This window comes from Amblyomma americanum, chromosome 11 (genome assembly GCF_052857255.1).
Source record: "Amblyomma americanum isolate KBUSLIRL-KWMA chromosome 11, ASM5285725v1, whole genome shotgun sequence".
Classification (NCBI taxonomy): Eukaryota; Metazoa; Arthropoda; class Arachnida; order Ixodida; family Ixodidae; genus Amblyomma; species Amblyomma americanum.
Window position 1 is genome coordinate 28,210,887 of NC_135507.1, and position 15,097 is coordinate 28,225,983.

Consider the following 15,097-nt stretch of genomic DNA (forward strand, 5'->3'; position numbering starts at 1 on the left):
GGTTGAGGTGTCCAACGATGTATGAGACAGATACTGCGCCATTTCCTTCCCCCCCCCCAAAAAAAAAATTATTATTATTATTCAGTCGCAGGAGGATTAGGTTGATTTTGGTGACACTAACTACTTCGGTGGCTTCTTCGCCCAATTCACGTGACTGCGGGTACCGTTTAGAACTTCTCCGATCTTGATACACAGCTCTGTGGCTCGAGATGTGGTGCAGTGTGCCGTTGGGGCTCCTGGAAAAAGAGACGTTCAAAACTGTCATATTAAAGAAGAATATCCAAATTTCTTCACTTATTATAAACATTGCGGCCCAGGTGGGGAAACGTTTTAAATACTCCTCGTGTAATGAGGATTCGTGTAAAGAAAACGTACTTACAGAAAAACAAATGGAGTGGACACTTAAGCTCCGCCTAAAGGTTATGACGCTACAGCGTTAATGGGTTAATGCCCATATAAGAGGAGTTAGTCATTCTCTACATTCATAGATCCCTGGGAGTCCTCATAACAGTCCTAGCGCCGTGGTGCAGGGGTTCAGCGATGATGGGAGGACGACGGGTGCTCCCACCGGTGTGGCTTGTGAAACCTAGGTTGCTCTTCCCGAGCGACCTCTCACGATCAGTCATTGATTTAATTGCCACTTGTGACAGCGGGAAGTTTGTTCACAGTGCGGTGGCCAGTCATAAGGTCGCGTGGCATAGGTGGCCCAACTGCCACCTAGGTTGTTCCTTGGGGTTTTTTTCGTGCATTTTTCTCCCATGGACAACAACACCGCAGAAGACGTCGGCTTTTCGGCGATGCAGGGCCCTAAACGCTATCGTTTTGCAACGTATACTTTTCACTGACGCTGTAGAGGGAACTCGTTTCTTGAAAATGACGTGTTCCTTTCACATTGCGTGACGACATTGCCTGCTGAGTGCGAGTTCGCAGGGTCGAATCTCGGCATCGGCGAACAGAATTTCAATACTGAAAAGGACGTGTGAAAGACTCTTAGGTGCACGCCGATAAAAGCACAGGGTCAGCGAACTCCAGACGGTCGACTCCCATTTTCTCTCTCCCTCTCCCCCCCCCCCCCCCCTCTTTCGCCCCGTCCGTCACTCATTCCCACATGGCGTGGTTTGGGTGTTCGCCTTTAGTGAGAGTGCGGCTTTCCTTACCCCTCAACTAAACAGTATCATTATTAATGCTTTGAAAGTATGCAGCTCTGTCGGCGAAAACCCGTTGTCAGTCTGTCTGTGTGAACCTAGCACCTTCCGGGGATCCATCGGTAAGAATGAAACTCCCATCTACGAGCCTCCAGCCTCCGGCCAGCCCCCTATACTCTCAACACGAATACTCCTATAACGGAGTAAAAAAAGTCAGTAAACTGTCACCCAGCGTTCTCCGTTGTATAAAAAAGAGTGCACTAAAGGACAGCTTACTAACTTTTTACTCCTCTCTGCTTAGAGTGTACAACCTCAAGAGGCATCCACCCGACCACGCGCCTCCATCCTGCAGAAGCCCACGCTAAAAGCAAATTCAAAGATGCAATGGCAAGTAGGTTAGTGTAAAAGCGAAATGTGCTACGAATACATGCTAACGCAGATTTGTCGTATTACACCGTGTGATCACTTGTGCATTATTATTATTATTATTATTATTATTATTATTATTATTATTATTATTATTATTATTATTGCCATCGAGAAGAACACTACCCACTAGAAGGTCTGGCGACACCACTGCTAAAGCGCGCGTCGACCCTACAGACTTTTCACACCGGAGATGTCGCCCGCACGAACACATTAATTAGTAACCATCATCATCAGCCTGACTACGCCCATTGCAGGGAAAAGGCGTCTCCTATGTCTCTTTAACCCTGTACTGAGGTGAAAATAAACTGAGGTGTCTCAGATATTTGCTATCTCAACGTGAAACTGATAAGGACGATTACAAATCCCGCCACGGCTTACAATATTTCTTCCCTTAAGCGCGCTACAGGAGAAAGCTGGCGAATGCATGCATATTCCGTCCGCTGTGAGACCGTGCTGTGCATGGAGATGCCGTTTCTAGCCACGGCAAAAAGCGGAAAAGCTCCGCCGCTCCGTTCGCGTCTCTTTATTTTTTTTTTACTTTGCGGCGTTCAAAGAAATGTTGCGCATTCCACACACGCACGTTAAATATCAAAAGTGCCGAAAAAGCCTCGGCGCATCCAAGCGAGGTTGCCTTTGCAGTGACGTCCCGGCATGCCCTACGACAACAAAAGGCTCGTCTTTTTTTTCTGTTTCCACTTTTGGGGTCAAACAAAAAAATCTGCTTTAAAAAGATACCGGAGGCTGGCGCCGCCGAAAGGGCTGAAAAGACGACGCGCTCGCCTCTGCTACACACACACACACGCATGCGCACATTGGAGCGGCGGGCTCTTCATACAGAGAATCCGCGCACCGCTGGAGGCGCACCAATGCACTTACGAAATGCCGCCACTGTCCACACAGAGTATGGCGACGCGAGGGAAAGGGAAAGGAGGGGGAGAGTGAGGAGTGACTGGGTGGAGACGGGGAGAGGGGGTGCGGAGGGTTGACTGACTACTGGCCGGACGTCCGGAGTGCCGGGGCGCTCTTTTCAGGAAGCGACCGCACAGCGCCCTGCGCCCGGAAACGCGAGGGGGGGGGGGGGGGGGGCAATTAAGCGTGCACGGTAAACCGTTATACGCGTCCGCGAAGCGGCACCAGGCGCAGGTAGTCGCCAGCGCGCCCGACGTTCACTCGTCATGTTGCTGCCGTGGTCGAAGAAATGAAGGGCAACACCTGCTGGGTACAGTAAACTAACACTAGAGGCCGCGCATTATGTGCGAATAATTTACTGGGGCCACTTTAGCACTATGTCTGGTGTATGCTTTCTATTAAATACCACATTATCCAGACTGTCCTGGAAAGAACAGGATGTAGGCTTCTTTGGGAGCTTCGGTAATATGAAGGGATAAAGGAAGAAGTTTATAAGGAAGATGTAGCTGAAGAAGAAAGTGCTCGAAGAAATGAAGGACAACACCTGCTGGGTACAGTAAACTAACACTACAGGCCGCGCATTATGCGCGAATAATTTACTGGGCCCACTTTAGCACTATGGTAATTCATATTCCTGGTAATTCATGTTTCTTTAATTCATTTCAATTTTCCAGTTTTAATCGGTATTCAGTCTTCTCCCGTCTATTTTTCCCCGCGAAAATTCCTGATTGGCATTCTCTATTGTACCTTGGCCAATCCCCCTGCCTGGGTATGTGCCATGTTTACTAAGGTGAAGAAGAAGAAGAAAGTAGGCTTGATAGAATGCTTAGGTGTCTATTGGAGCTTGCATACATATACGCATATGGGTCTATATGTGCCGGATATGCTTCTGTCTTGTACCCTAATGGGGAACCTGCGCTGCCATGGTGGCACTGCAATTGTTCCATTCGGTGACTCAAAACTGCTTTTGTCAGCCGCTTGGGCCGCTGCAAACGCGAGAACACATTCTGCGCGATTAGATACTCGCGTTTGGCTGACAGCATTCATTGCCTAGCTTCTCTCGGCGTAGCCCAGATAGCTGACGCACGGCACGTGCGCCTTCGACAGAGCGCGGAGGCTCACGCCAATAAGCGCCTGAAGGTGGCGCGGAAAAGTACTAAGAGTGCTACCCAAAACTGCTTGCTCTTCTAGCTAGGCAGTGTGTTATGGCGCTGCAATCGGCACCGCAAACTTCAGCGCAGGTTCCCCATACCCATCCCGCAGTTTTCCTAGGAATGGTTCCTATGGATGCGGATCGTTTTGGACACTTTGGGGGCTTCGGGATTTTGTTTTTCTTTTACAACAGTTACCTTCTGGATTAATCCTTTGCACCCACTACCATGGGTCGAAACCGCTTGCGAAGTCGGAGTTGGTGGCTACAGAAAGCATTGGGGAAAAAAAGAAGCACTGTGAAAGGGAACACGTGATTTTTTAGGGCGTTAGTTCTTGTAGCTTGTTCCTCAACTTCACGCCGTCGTCGGCGTCCGCAGCGCCACCTACCTCGATTGGCAGGTGGCAAAGTGGAGAGGGGATTTTCCGCTCTCCATTTTACAAGGAAGAGCGAAGTGAAAGAGAGAGAGAGAGAGTGGGCAGGAGGCGACGGGCTGCAGAGTAGAGAGGGAGAAATAGTGGACAGGGGAGAGAGGAAAAGGGGAGGTGGAATAGAGAAACAGATTAGGAGGCGACGGGAAAATCAGTGGCTTGGGCGTGTCCGCCTAGTGTGCGAAAGATGGTTGGTTCGAAACCGACCGAAATCCACCGCAGAGTATCATCAGTACAGTCTTGGGCCAGATGGAAAAAGAACAAAACATATCTGTGAAATATTCTTTGCTGTCACACCAAATTGGTAACGTTGAAATATTCGCGTCACACGCGTAACCGTCCTGCGATTTTTTTATATCCGCCGCGGTGGCTCAGTGGTTAGGGCGCTCGGCTACTGATCCGGAGTTCCCGGGTTCGAACCCGAACGCGGCGGCTGAGTTTTTATGGAGGCAAAACGCTAAGGCGCCCGTGTGCTGTGCGATGACAGTGCACGTTAAAGATACCCAGAAGGTCGAAATTATTCCGGAGCCCTCCACTACGGCACCTCCCTCTTCCTTTCTTCTTTCGCTCCATCCTTTATTCCTTCCCCTACGGCGCGGTTCAGGTGTCCAACGATGTAGAGACAGATACTGCGCCATTTCCTTTCCCCCAAAAAACCAATTATTATTATTATCTTTTTATTATAAAACCAAGGATCGTTGCCCAAATATAAACGAGCAATGCAGTTTTCTTTTCCTTCCAAACAAGATTTCTCTAAACACATTATCTTTCAACGTCTAAATTTTCACCTTTCTTCTTTCACTCCCTCCTTTATCCTTTCCTTTACGGCGCGGTTCAGGTGTCCAACGATATGAGAGACAGATACTGCGCCATTTACTTTCCCCAAAACCAATTATTATTATTAGTTTCCTCTTTCCTTTTCCCTCCCTCCTTTATCCCTTCCTTTACGGCGCGGTTCGGGTGTCCACCGAGATATGTTAGACGGTTACTGTGCCATTTCCTTTCCTCAAAAATCGAACAAAACAAGTGAGCCGACATAGTTCATAGAGTTAGTTGGCGATTGTAAGGAGTCGAATACAGTACTCGACTAGTTACGTAATTTAAATAAAGAAAAATGCGCTGTTCTCTTCAGTATTGACAAGATTTCCCTTTTTTGATTCCTTATATATATATATATATATATATATATATATATATATATATATATATAGTATTCCCTTTTACATTACTCGCAGCTGTACCTGGCCGGCTTTGCTGTCAAGTGCGCTGCTCACCAACGGCAGGGAAGCAAGATAATTAATTTGAGAGAAAATCGTAACAATGATATGGGGGGACGGAGAAATTTGGCTCATATGAGGACATTGCTTGACCCACCGGCGCGATGTTAGGCCTGGAAGGTGTGGAAGGTCATTGGTCATGAACTTAGCGGTGGTTACTCGTCGTACGCCTTTTTGAGCCACGGTGACACATAGTTTTAACGCATGCATCGACGATCCTTAGATGTAATGCGCCTGCATTTTAGTTCAGACATTAGACATGTAAATACGTAGAGCAGCCTGGAAGGCCTGCCTAAACAGCGACCCTGGATCCTTTTCGCCACAAATCACCTTCCATTTCTAACTTGGCGTCTCCTTCCGTCTTGCCTTAAACGCAATGGGTTAGAGTGGCAACCCGAAGGGCCGTTTCACATGCTGCGAATTTCACCGCGCGGCACTGCGAATTCGTTCGCTATGGGGCGGAGAGGGCCGCCGCTCTTGCCGCAGACGGCTTGCGAACGATTTCCGTCCGGTTGGAATTCGTTCGCAGCGTCGGTGTGTTCGCTCTGCGACTGACCAATAGGGAGCATCCTTTGCTTGGCTCCCCGCCAGGCTTGGCTTGGCCAGCTATGGCTGTCCTTGCACTCACGCCTCATGGGTCTGACGTCACTTGCGGTCACGTGCCACAGCTGAAGCGGCGCCGCGGCAAACACAGTGTCTTTTGGTTTTCACGTACAATGATTTCATTCAGCGCACCAACGTACTTTTTGAATAATTCAGAACTGTTCACTTTAATAAAAACATTCAAAATATTTTTTTGTGTCTAAAAACACGCATGACTACAACAACACGACCACATTCCTTATTGCATCAATGCCACGTTAATCACGAGTTCCATGAGCAGTCATCTAGCAACCCTGCTGTCACACGGAACGAATTCGCAGGTCCTGCGTTGCATGTGTAACGACTGAGCGGCAATCGCATTGCGGCGTCAACGGCGGGACCGAATTCGCAGTGCCGCGCGGTGAAATTCGCAGCATGTGAAACGACGCTTACTCGAAAAATGCATTTCGTGTCCTTGCCCCGCCGCGGTGGCTCAGTGGTTAGGGCGCTCGACTGCTGATCCGGAGTTCCCGGGTTCGAACCCGACCGCGGCGGCTGCGTTTTTATGGAGGAAAAACGCCAAGGCGCCCGTGTGCTGTGCGATGTCAGTGCACGTTAAAGATCCCCATGTGGTCGAAATTATTCCGGAGCCCTCCACTACGGCATACCTCTCTTCATTTCTTCTTTCACTCCCTCCTTTATCCCTTCCCTTAGGGCGCGGTTCAGGTGTCCAACGATATATGAGACAGATACTACGCCATTTCCTTCCCCCCCCCAAAAAAACCAATTATTATTTCGTGTCCCTCTGTAGTCAAATAAGTTGTACGAGTATGAAATCAGTTGTTTTACATCCTAAACTTAAATAGGGGAAAAGCGTGGGGCTCTGGCAAGGGCAGCTCTGCGTGATTGTCGTCCAGCTCTGGTTGTTTAAAGTGCCCTCATTCTCGTGTATGTTTACCCTTTTTGTGATTTCCTAGTTATCTTTACATGGTTTTAGTCGTACTGCCAGTCACACTAGCGTTGTTCTCTAGGGTAATTTATGCTGTCTGGATTGACCTCTCATGCGCACTAAAGACATGCTAGCGAGAATGTGCCTATTTAACAGGAGAACAGCCTTGCTCCTGCAAAAGAGGAACTATCCAAAGGCAGTGTTTTAGTTCGTATTTGCAGCAGCAAAAGCGTATACGCGTGTTAGTACAGGCTCAGCAAGGTGAGTCTGCAGAAAAAAATATAAAGATAAATCGAGAAAGCAGTTACACTATAATGGGCAAAAATCGACCATTTAAGCAGCCTGCTATATGTCAAAGGCTCAACAAGGTGAGTCTGAAGAAAAAAATATAAAAATAAATTGAGAAAGCAGTTACGCTATAATGGATAAAAATCGGCCGTTTATGCAGCCTGCTAAATGGCAAAGACGAAGTTGTCGCATAACGGGTCCTGTTAGAATAGCTATGAGTTTACCTTGACAATGCAACTCGATAATGGGACAGGTACATGGGACATCTCTGATTTGTTTTTTCACGCTATCACGTTAACAAACACCGGAAGTGTACAGCACCCGTGCATCGTGTATTTCAATACTGTTTCATCGTTTATTACCAGTTGTGGTTGTTGATGCATGTTAGGGCTTATGAGTTGTATACGAAAACCCCCAAAGGTTACAGCAAACATAGCCTAACGGATCCAAGCTCACCCTTGCATTATTATGTATGTTCAGTCACGCAGATTTTCAACCCCACTTCATGATGTAAAAAAAAAAATGTGGCTGCAACTTACTAATCGTTGCCATTTTCGCAGCTAAGTTTTCGTGGTTTCCTAACGTGTCGAACATCAGCTTGACTCTCAGTTTAAATAAAACACCTTTTGGATGGTGATTATGACTTTTTATGGCATCCATGGACAAAAAGCGCCATGGCACAAGTTATTTTCGACTCAAGGTGAGGTAAAAGACCCATATCCCAAGCATTTCACCCTGAATACGCCGAGCACCAGACCAGGGGAAAGCTTGTACCCATTGTATCACCGGTGGGTGCCCGGCTACACTGGGGATCGAACCCCGCACCTCCCGCATACGAGGCGGATGCTCAGCCACTCGGCCAAGTGGTGGCAAGTGGTAAAAGTTGAGGCGTTCTGTCGCTGCCAACTGTGTGTGCACAAGCTAATCTGACGAGCACCTGACACGACAGTGAGGAACAAGTTCCTGAAAAGAAAAAAATAAACAAACAAATACAGGCTGCACGAACACGCGTTACTCTTCACCAAGTTAGCATTACAAGGCCTGGAAAAAAAAGTTGAGCAACTGTGTCTCCATAGAAGTAGGCCGCAGCAGGACGTGCTCGCGTTCGAGCGCGCGTCACGCGTACGTTGATTACCTTGAACCAGAAACGGCCGGCCCCATCGCGAAAGGTGCAAAACCTCATTCACTTCCTCTCCGGTCAAGCGATGGGACGGAAGCACGATTTGCATTTGAAACACTAAGAAAAGTGTGAAAGCAAACAGAGGGACTGCGCAGTAGCAAGCTGAAGAGTCTAGGCTAAGGCAGCCCAGGGCCAGCTCCGACCGCGGCAGAGCGCGCAGGGCGGCCGGGCTATCTGCGTGTCGCATCGGCAGTTAGCCGACCCTGAGTTGAATGATCGTGTCGCGAGGACGTTCTGCTTTCCATGACAATCGGACGGTGGCGCTGGGGGGCAAACAGAACGCGCGAGGGAAAGGAGGAGACGAGGGCGCGTAGCTGGGAGAAGCCGCGAGGCTTTCGACGCTACGTGGCGGAGAGTCGCAGGTTTGAACGGGAAAGTGCGCGCGAAATGAATTTGCTGCCGCAGCAAAAAAAGAAAGCATTACAACAACATCAACAATAAAAAGAGAATTAATCTTCTCGCTCGCTGTTCCCTAAGTCTTGTTGGAGAGGAGAAAAAATATAAATAAAAAGTAGAAACATCAAAACGTGCGCTAACGAGGCAGGAAAAAGGTGATAGCGACAAAGACGTGGGCGTGCTCTCGGGAGTTCTTTTCTTTGTTTTTTTTTTGACCCCGTACACCAGACGTCGCGACGAGCGCTTACTTCCGGAATGCGTCGGTGAGATTAACAGCGGCGGTCACATCGGTCGCACTCGCCGAGTGCGTCTTCCGGTTGCGTCCGTCGGGGCCGGTTGCATTGGAAACGTGGGCGGCTTGGCCAGCGGGGGAGGTTTTACGCGCCGAATGAAGAGAGAGCGCGGGCGAGTGGTCATCAGCGCCAACTCCATTGACTCGGGCAGCACGCGATCCTCACACTGGACAGCTCCGAGGTCGTTGACGGCTCTGGCGCGAAAAATGTGCGCTGATACGCTCTATATAGTCGGATACAACGTAAGTCTACAGTGAAGCTCCGCCCATATTTAGGAGCGGCGCACAAAATTACTGCGCGACAAAAAAGTAGTGCGCTGTTAAAACTTTTCTTGTAACCTAAACTAGAAACAGGGGCCGGAGGACAGCTGCGAGACAGCGCCGTGTTGGTCATCTAGTCTTTTGGTCCGTGTTTTTTGCGCTGGTTTTTTCAACATGAATCTATTCCAACTAGCCCAGTTTTCCGCCCTAAACAAGAACCTATAGCCACCAGACTATTTTATAAGCTCAAGAATTTTGGTGCCCCTGGCTTGTTTAACAGAGTCAAACATTAGAAAGCCGATTACGTTCACTGTTGTGATTGGTCAGCGGAGTAACACAGAACGCCGCAGACCACAGCTCGTTCTTAGCAAATGGTGGCCGTGGTTGAGCATCCGCCTCGCATTCGGGAAGTCCGGGGTTCGATCCCCAGTGCCACCGGGTACCCACCGTTGATACAATGGGTACAAGCCTTCCCCTGCCTGGTGCTCTGCTTCTTTAGGGTGAAATGCTTGGGAAATGTGTCTTTGACCTCACCTTGTGCAATGAAAACTACCTCGTGGCATGACTACCTTTGGCCAAAGCTGCTCTTGCGCCATGAAAATTCATCATCATCATCATCCTTAATAATAATAATTGGTTTTTGGGGAAAGGAAATGGCGCAGTATCTGTCTCATATATCTTTGGACACCTGAACCGCGCCGTAAGGGAAGGGACAAATGAGGGAGTGAAAGAAGAAAGGAAGAAAGAGGTGCCGTAGTGGAGGGCTCCGGAATAATTTAGACCACCTGGGGATCTTTAACGTGCACTGACATCGCACAGCACACGAAGGCAAATGCTTTTTTTTGTAAATTGTATCCTACTAAAGTCGTTTCAGTCACCTATTTGACGTGTCCTTCGGCAATGCAGATATAATGCTAAATGAATTGGCACCTTGCGGAACAGTAAGGATGTCGATATAGTGTCAGTGTTGTAACAGGGCTATAGGGCGGTTTGATTTCGAGTGCTGATGTCATCGAAAGTCAATCAACCTTGCGCAGTATAGTTGTTGCCTGTGTCTTATCTGTGTGATATTTTTTTATTGCCTCTCGCTCCTGTTACGAATATGTTTAGAGGGAGGCACCAAATGACTATTCTGCGAAACGACGCTGCAACTCTGACCACGGAATGATGTCCATGCCCTACCTTGCCTCTTTGGTGATCCTCAAGAAAAACAAGAACCCTTAGCGTTTTTATGGAGGAAAAACGCTCCGGCGCCCGTGTGCTCTGCGATGTCAGTGCACGTTAAAGAACCCCAGGTGGTCGAAATTATTCCGGAGCCCTCCACTACGGCACCTATTCTTCCTTTCTTCTTTCACTCCCTCCTATATCCCTTCCCTTACGGCGCGGTTCAGGTGTCCAAAGATATGAGACAGATACTGCGCCATTTCCTTTCCCCCCAAAACCAATTATTATTATTATTATTATTATTATTATTATTATTATTATTATTATTATTATTATTATTATTATTATTATTTGGCTCCTAACAACGCAGGTTTTCAAACACTGAGACGTCGTCACAGAATCATTGCTTTGAATCGCCGTATATTGCTTTCAAATTATTTGCTATTTTTGAGCAATACTTCGACGCATATGAGAGACTACAACTGTTGTCTGATGTGAAGTATACTGTGCTTTTTCTTTTATCCTCTTTCAGCTCAGAGTTGCAACAACGGGGTCGGGAAACTAGTCTACGAAAAAATTTCCGACTACAAGCTGAGCGCTGGGTTCGGCGGCGGGCGGCAGCGCGTCGAACTTGTGAGTATGCAAGGAGCGGTAAAACTGCTTGAAGGCATCACTGACAGCGCCTGAACTTCATACCATACTAGTCTTTACCTAAAATGCGCAATGTCCAGGCCAATAGCTAACGAGAAAACGGAAACAAAAGGCTTAATGGTGACCACACAACACGTTCGGTGGCCTTCCTTACCCAATTGGCGTAAGGAAACGAAATCCCTCCGTCTGTTGTTTAGTGTCACGTGACTGCGCCCTGAGTCTAAGCGTATGGCGCTGAAGCCCCATTGGTGACCTCTTGAACAATGACTTCTTGACCTTTTGAACATATTTGAACAAATCACTCGCTTATGGTCCTTGGAAATTGCCTAATTTCTAACTGAACGGAAACAAAGCGAGAAAGGCTAATAAGGTGGATTGTTGAGCTAGTTGGTGCATGATCGATTAAATGGCAGCGGAAAGTAAACGAAGACATCGAAGAAACACACAGACGAGGACGATGCTGCACTGACAACTGAACGTTTATTGGAAAGGCCGCATATTTATACTTAGAGACCAGCCAGTGCTTCGAATGATATCTTATCAATTACTGCTTGCATCCCGGCACAGATATCTCACTTCTTTTTTCGATAGGCCAACCGATGGCGTGCTGACGCATTGCTCTCCGGATTCACGGATGGCCCAGGCTTCCAGGATTTCTCTTGTCAGCTTGTCTTTGCTCTTTTTCACTACCTGCACGTGGTGAAGGTCAGCAGGGCTTGTTTGTTTTTTGCAAGTTTCGCAATCTCTGCAGTGTATCGCAAGGTTGGTGCCAGACTTGCCTGCTATGGCTGTTGCGTGCTCTCTTGCTCTGTCGTTGACGCATCTCCCGGTTTGGCCTATGTAATGCTTCCCGCAGAAAAGAGGGATACGATAAACGATGCCCTGAAAGCACTGAGAATACCTCGTTCTGTGTCCGATTTGGCAATCGGATTTGTTTTTCTGCCCATTCACTCGCGCACACATGCTTTTCGCCTTGTTTGGCGCCGTGGGAATGATCTTGATGTTGTGCTTCTTCCCGATCTTTTTGAGATTGTGGGTCAGCCCATGAACGTAGGGAATAACGGAAAACTTCTTTCTTTGAGTCGATGCTTCAGGGGCACTTTCCTTTTCCCTGCCAAGCTTCTTCGGCAGCACGAGGTCTTCTGCTATGCTGCAGAGCAACGCCAAAGGATATCCGGCTTCCTGAAGCCTAGCAACTTGCCTCTGAAGGCCCTGGCTCATCTGGTGTGGACACGACTTCTTTAGAGCAGATTGCAATGCTGCCCTCACAATTCCTCTTTTGACCGTCTTAGAGTGGTTAGAGCTGAAAGGAAGAAACTGCTTCTTTGCTCGAGGCTGGTATGTCCAACATAGGTGCCCCGGCGAGAACTCAAGGCGTATGTCTAAGAAGCGTAGGACGCCGTGCTCAGGAAGCTCCCATGTGAACTTGAGACCTGGACAGCTATTCTGAAAGGTGGTCAGTGTGTTGTCTTTTAGGGTGTCCGTGTCCTCTTTTTTCTGCTCGCATAGAACCAAGTAGTCGTCGACGTACCGGACGATCCTCACGATGCGTCTGTCCTTGGTTGCTTCCTGTATTCTTTTGTCGCAGGCCGCAAGGTATAGATCACTCAGGGCTGGAGCGACTCTGGACCCGATGCACACTCCACTCTTCTGAATGTACAGGGTGCCTTCATGGGAAGCGATGGTAGACATAAGGTAGGCTCCCAACAGCTCCAGGAAGGAGTCCACTGAAACTCCTGCGGTGTTTTGAAACGACACAGCTCCCTGCTTTTCTATAGTGTCTCGTAGGACGCTCATCAATTCATCATGTGGGATGGAATAGTACATATCTTCAATGTCGAGTGAAAATCCATAAGAGATGTTCCAGTTGTTACTCTTTATCTCAGAGATTAGCTCTTCAGAGTTCTTGATTCTGAAGGGGTCATCCACGTTTACGTTGCTTAGTTGCTTGCAAGATAAGCCGAAAGAAGCATCTGCCAAGTGTGTGCTTCTGACAGAATCGCCCGGAAAGGGATCCCAACTTTGTGCGTTTTGGCACTGAAAAACACGGACAGGGTGCTTTGTCTTGTCGCTTTTACCTTGAGGTGGAGCGGCCCTAAGTTGGCGATTTCGAGCATCGATAAAACCTTCTTTTTTGCTGTTGTGAGATGCTTTTTGTGTACTTCACGAAAATTCTTCTTCATGGCATCCAAGGCTCTCGTTTTGTAGCTGCAGGAATCCAACACCACAAAACCCCCTTCTTTATCCGCAAGGCACAGCTTCAAGTTTTTTCCTTTCAGTTCCTTTATGACTGGTTCGAAACTTTTCTTGCGTCGTTCACCTGCATTTGACCGACATAAAATGTCAATTCCTTCAGCCACAATTCGGCTGGCGTCTTCATCATCCGCTTTGGCGGCGACATGTCTAACGATGGCGAGCTTCCCTGCAGCGTCAAGTTTAGGTGGAAGCGCGAACTTAGGTCCGTGTTCCAACACGTCATTGGTTAAAGATGATAACTGGACGTTCCCGACGGTGACCACGGGGTTTTTTCTTATTTGGACGCGTGTTCTCTGCTTCTCTGTGCAAGCCTTTACAAATGGGAGGAACCACACATTCCACATATGCTCGGTACAAAATCGTGTGGAAGCGGAATAGTGTCGAAACGAGGTTTCGTCCGAGGCTCTCACCTTGAGAAATTCGTTGAACAGACGAATCTGCCTCCATACTTCTGAACGTAGTATCCTCATCATCTTTCTTGCATTCCCTTGTGTGGGCGAGATCATCCCGAAGAAGGCTCTTAGTTCGTGAGCCAGAAGATTGTTCTGAAGGCAGCGTGACAACATACGGGCCCGGCAGGTGAAGAGGGCGATGTATTGGCACAGGTGTTGTGGTTCCAGTTGATGCGGGTAACAAGTAGAAAGGCTCAAGTTTGTGGAGATTAAGGCTAATAAGGTGGATTGTTGAGCTAGTTGGTGCATGATCGAATAAATGGCAGCGGAAAGTAAACGAAGACATCGAAGAAACACACAGACGAGGACGATGCTGCACTGACAACTGAACGTTTATTGGAAAGGCCGCATATTTATACTTAGAGACCAGCCAGTGCTTCGAATGATATCTTATCAATTACTGCTTGCATCCCGGCACAGATATCTCACTTCTTTTTTCGATAGGCCAACCGATGGCGTGCTGACGCATTGCTCTCCGGATTCACGGATGGCCCAGGCTTCCAGGATTTCTCTTGTCAGCTTGTCTTTGCTCTTTTTCACTACCTGCACGTGGTGAAGGTCAGCAGGGCTTGTTTTTTTTTTTTTTGCAAGTTTCGCAATCTCTGCAGTGTATCGCAAGGTTGGTGCCAGACTTGCCTGCTATGGCTGTTGCGTGCTCTTCGTGAAGTACACAAAAAGCATCTCACAACAGCAAAAAAGAAGGTTTTATCGATGCTCGAAATCGCCAACTTAGGGCCGCTCCACCTCAAGGTAAAAGCGACAAGACAAAGCACCCTGTCCGTGTTTTTCAGTGCCAAAACGCACAAAGTTGGGATCCCTTTCCGGGCGATTCTGTCAGAAGCACACACTTGGCAGATGCTTCTTTCGGCTTATCTTGCCAAGCAACTAAGCAACGTAAACGTGGATGACCCCTTCAGAATCAAGAACTCTGAAGAGCTAATCTCTGAGATAAAGAGTAACAACTGGAACATCTCTTATGGATTTTCACTCGACATTGAAGATATGTACTATTCCATCCCACATGATGAATTGATGAGCGTCCTACGAGACACTATAGAAAAGCAGGGAGCTGTGTCGTTTCAAAACACCGCAGGAGTTTCAGTGGACTCCTTCCTGGAGCTGTTGGGAGCCTACCTTATGTCTACCATCGCTTCCCATGAAGGCACCCTGTACATTCAGAAGAGTGGAGTGTGCATCGGGTCCAGAGTCGCTCCAGCCCTGAGTGATCTATACCTTGCGGCCTGCGACAAAAGAATACAGGAAGCAACCAAGGACAGACGCATCG

The 15,097-nt window shown here is 48.1% G+C and overlaps 1 protein-coding gene across 2 annotated transcripts in view; it reads left to right on the forward strand.

The window, feature by feature from the left end:
- Nucleotides 1-15,097, forward strand: part of nompA (no mechanoreceptor potential A) — a 98,425-nt gene that overhangs the window by 33,230 nt on the left and 50,098 nt on the right. For both annotated transcript variants that reach the window (XM_077643902.1, XM_077643903.1), the window contains exon 3: nt 10,986-11,086. In XM_077643902.1, the coding sequence (XP_077500028.1) occupies nt 10,986-11,086 (101 nt within the window). The remainder of the gene's footprint in view (nt 1-10,985; nt 11,087-15,097) is intronic.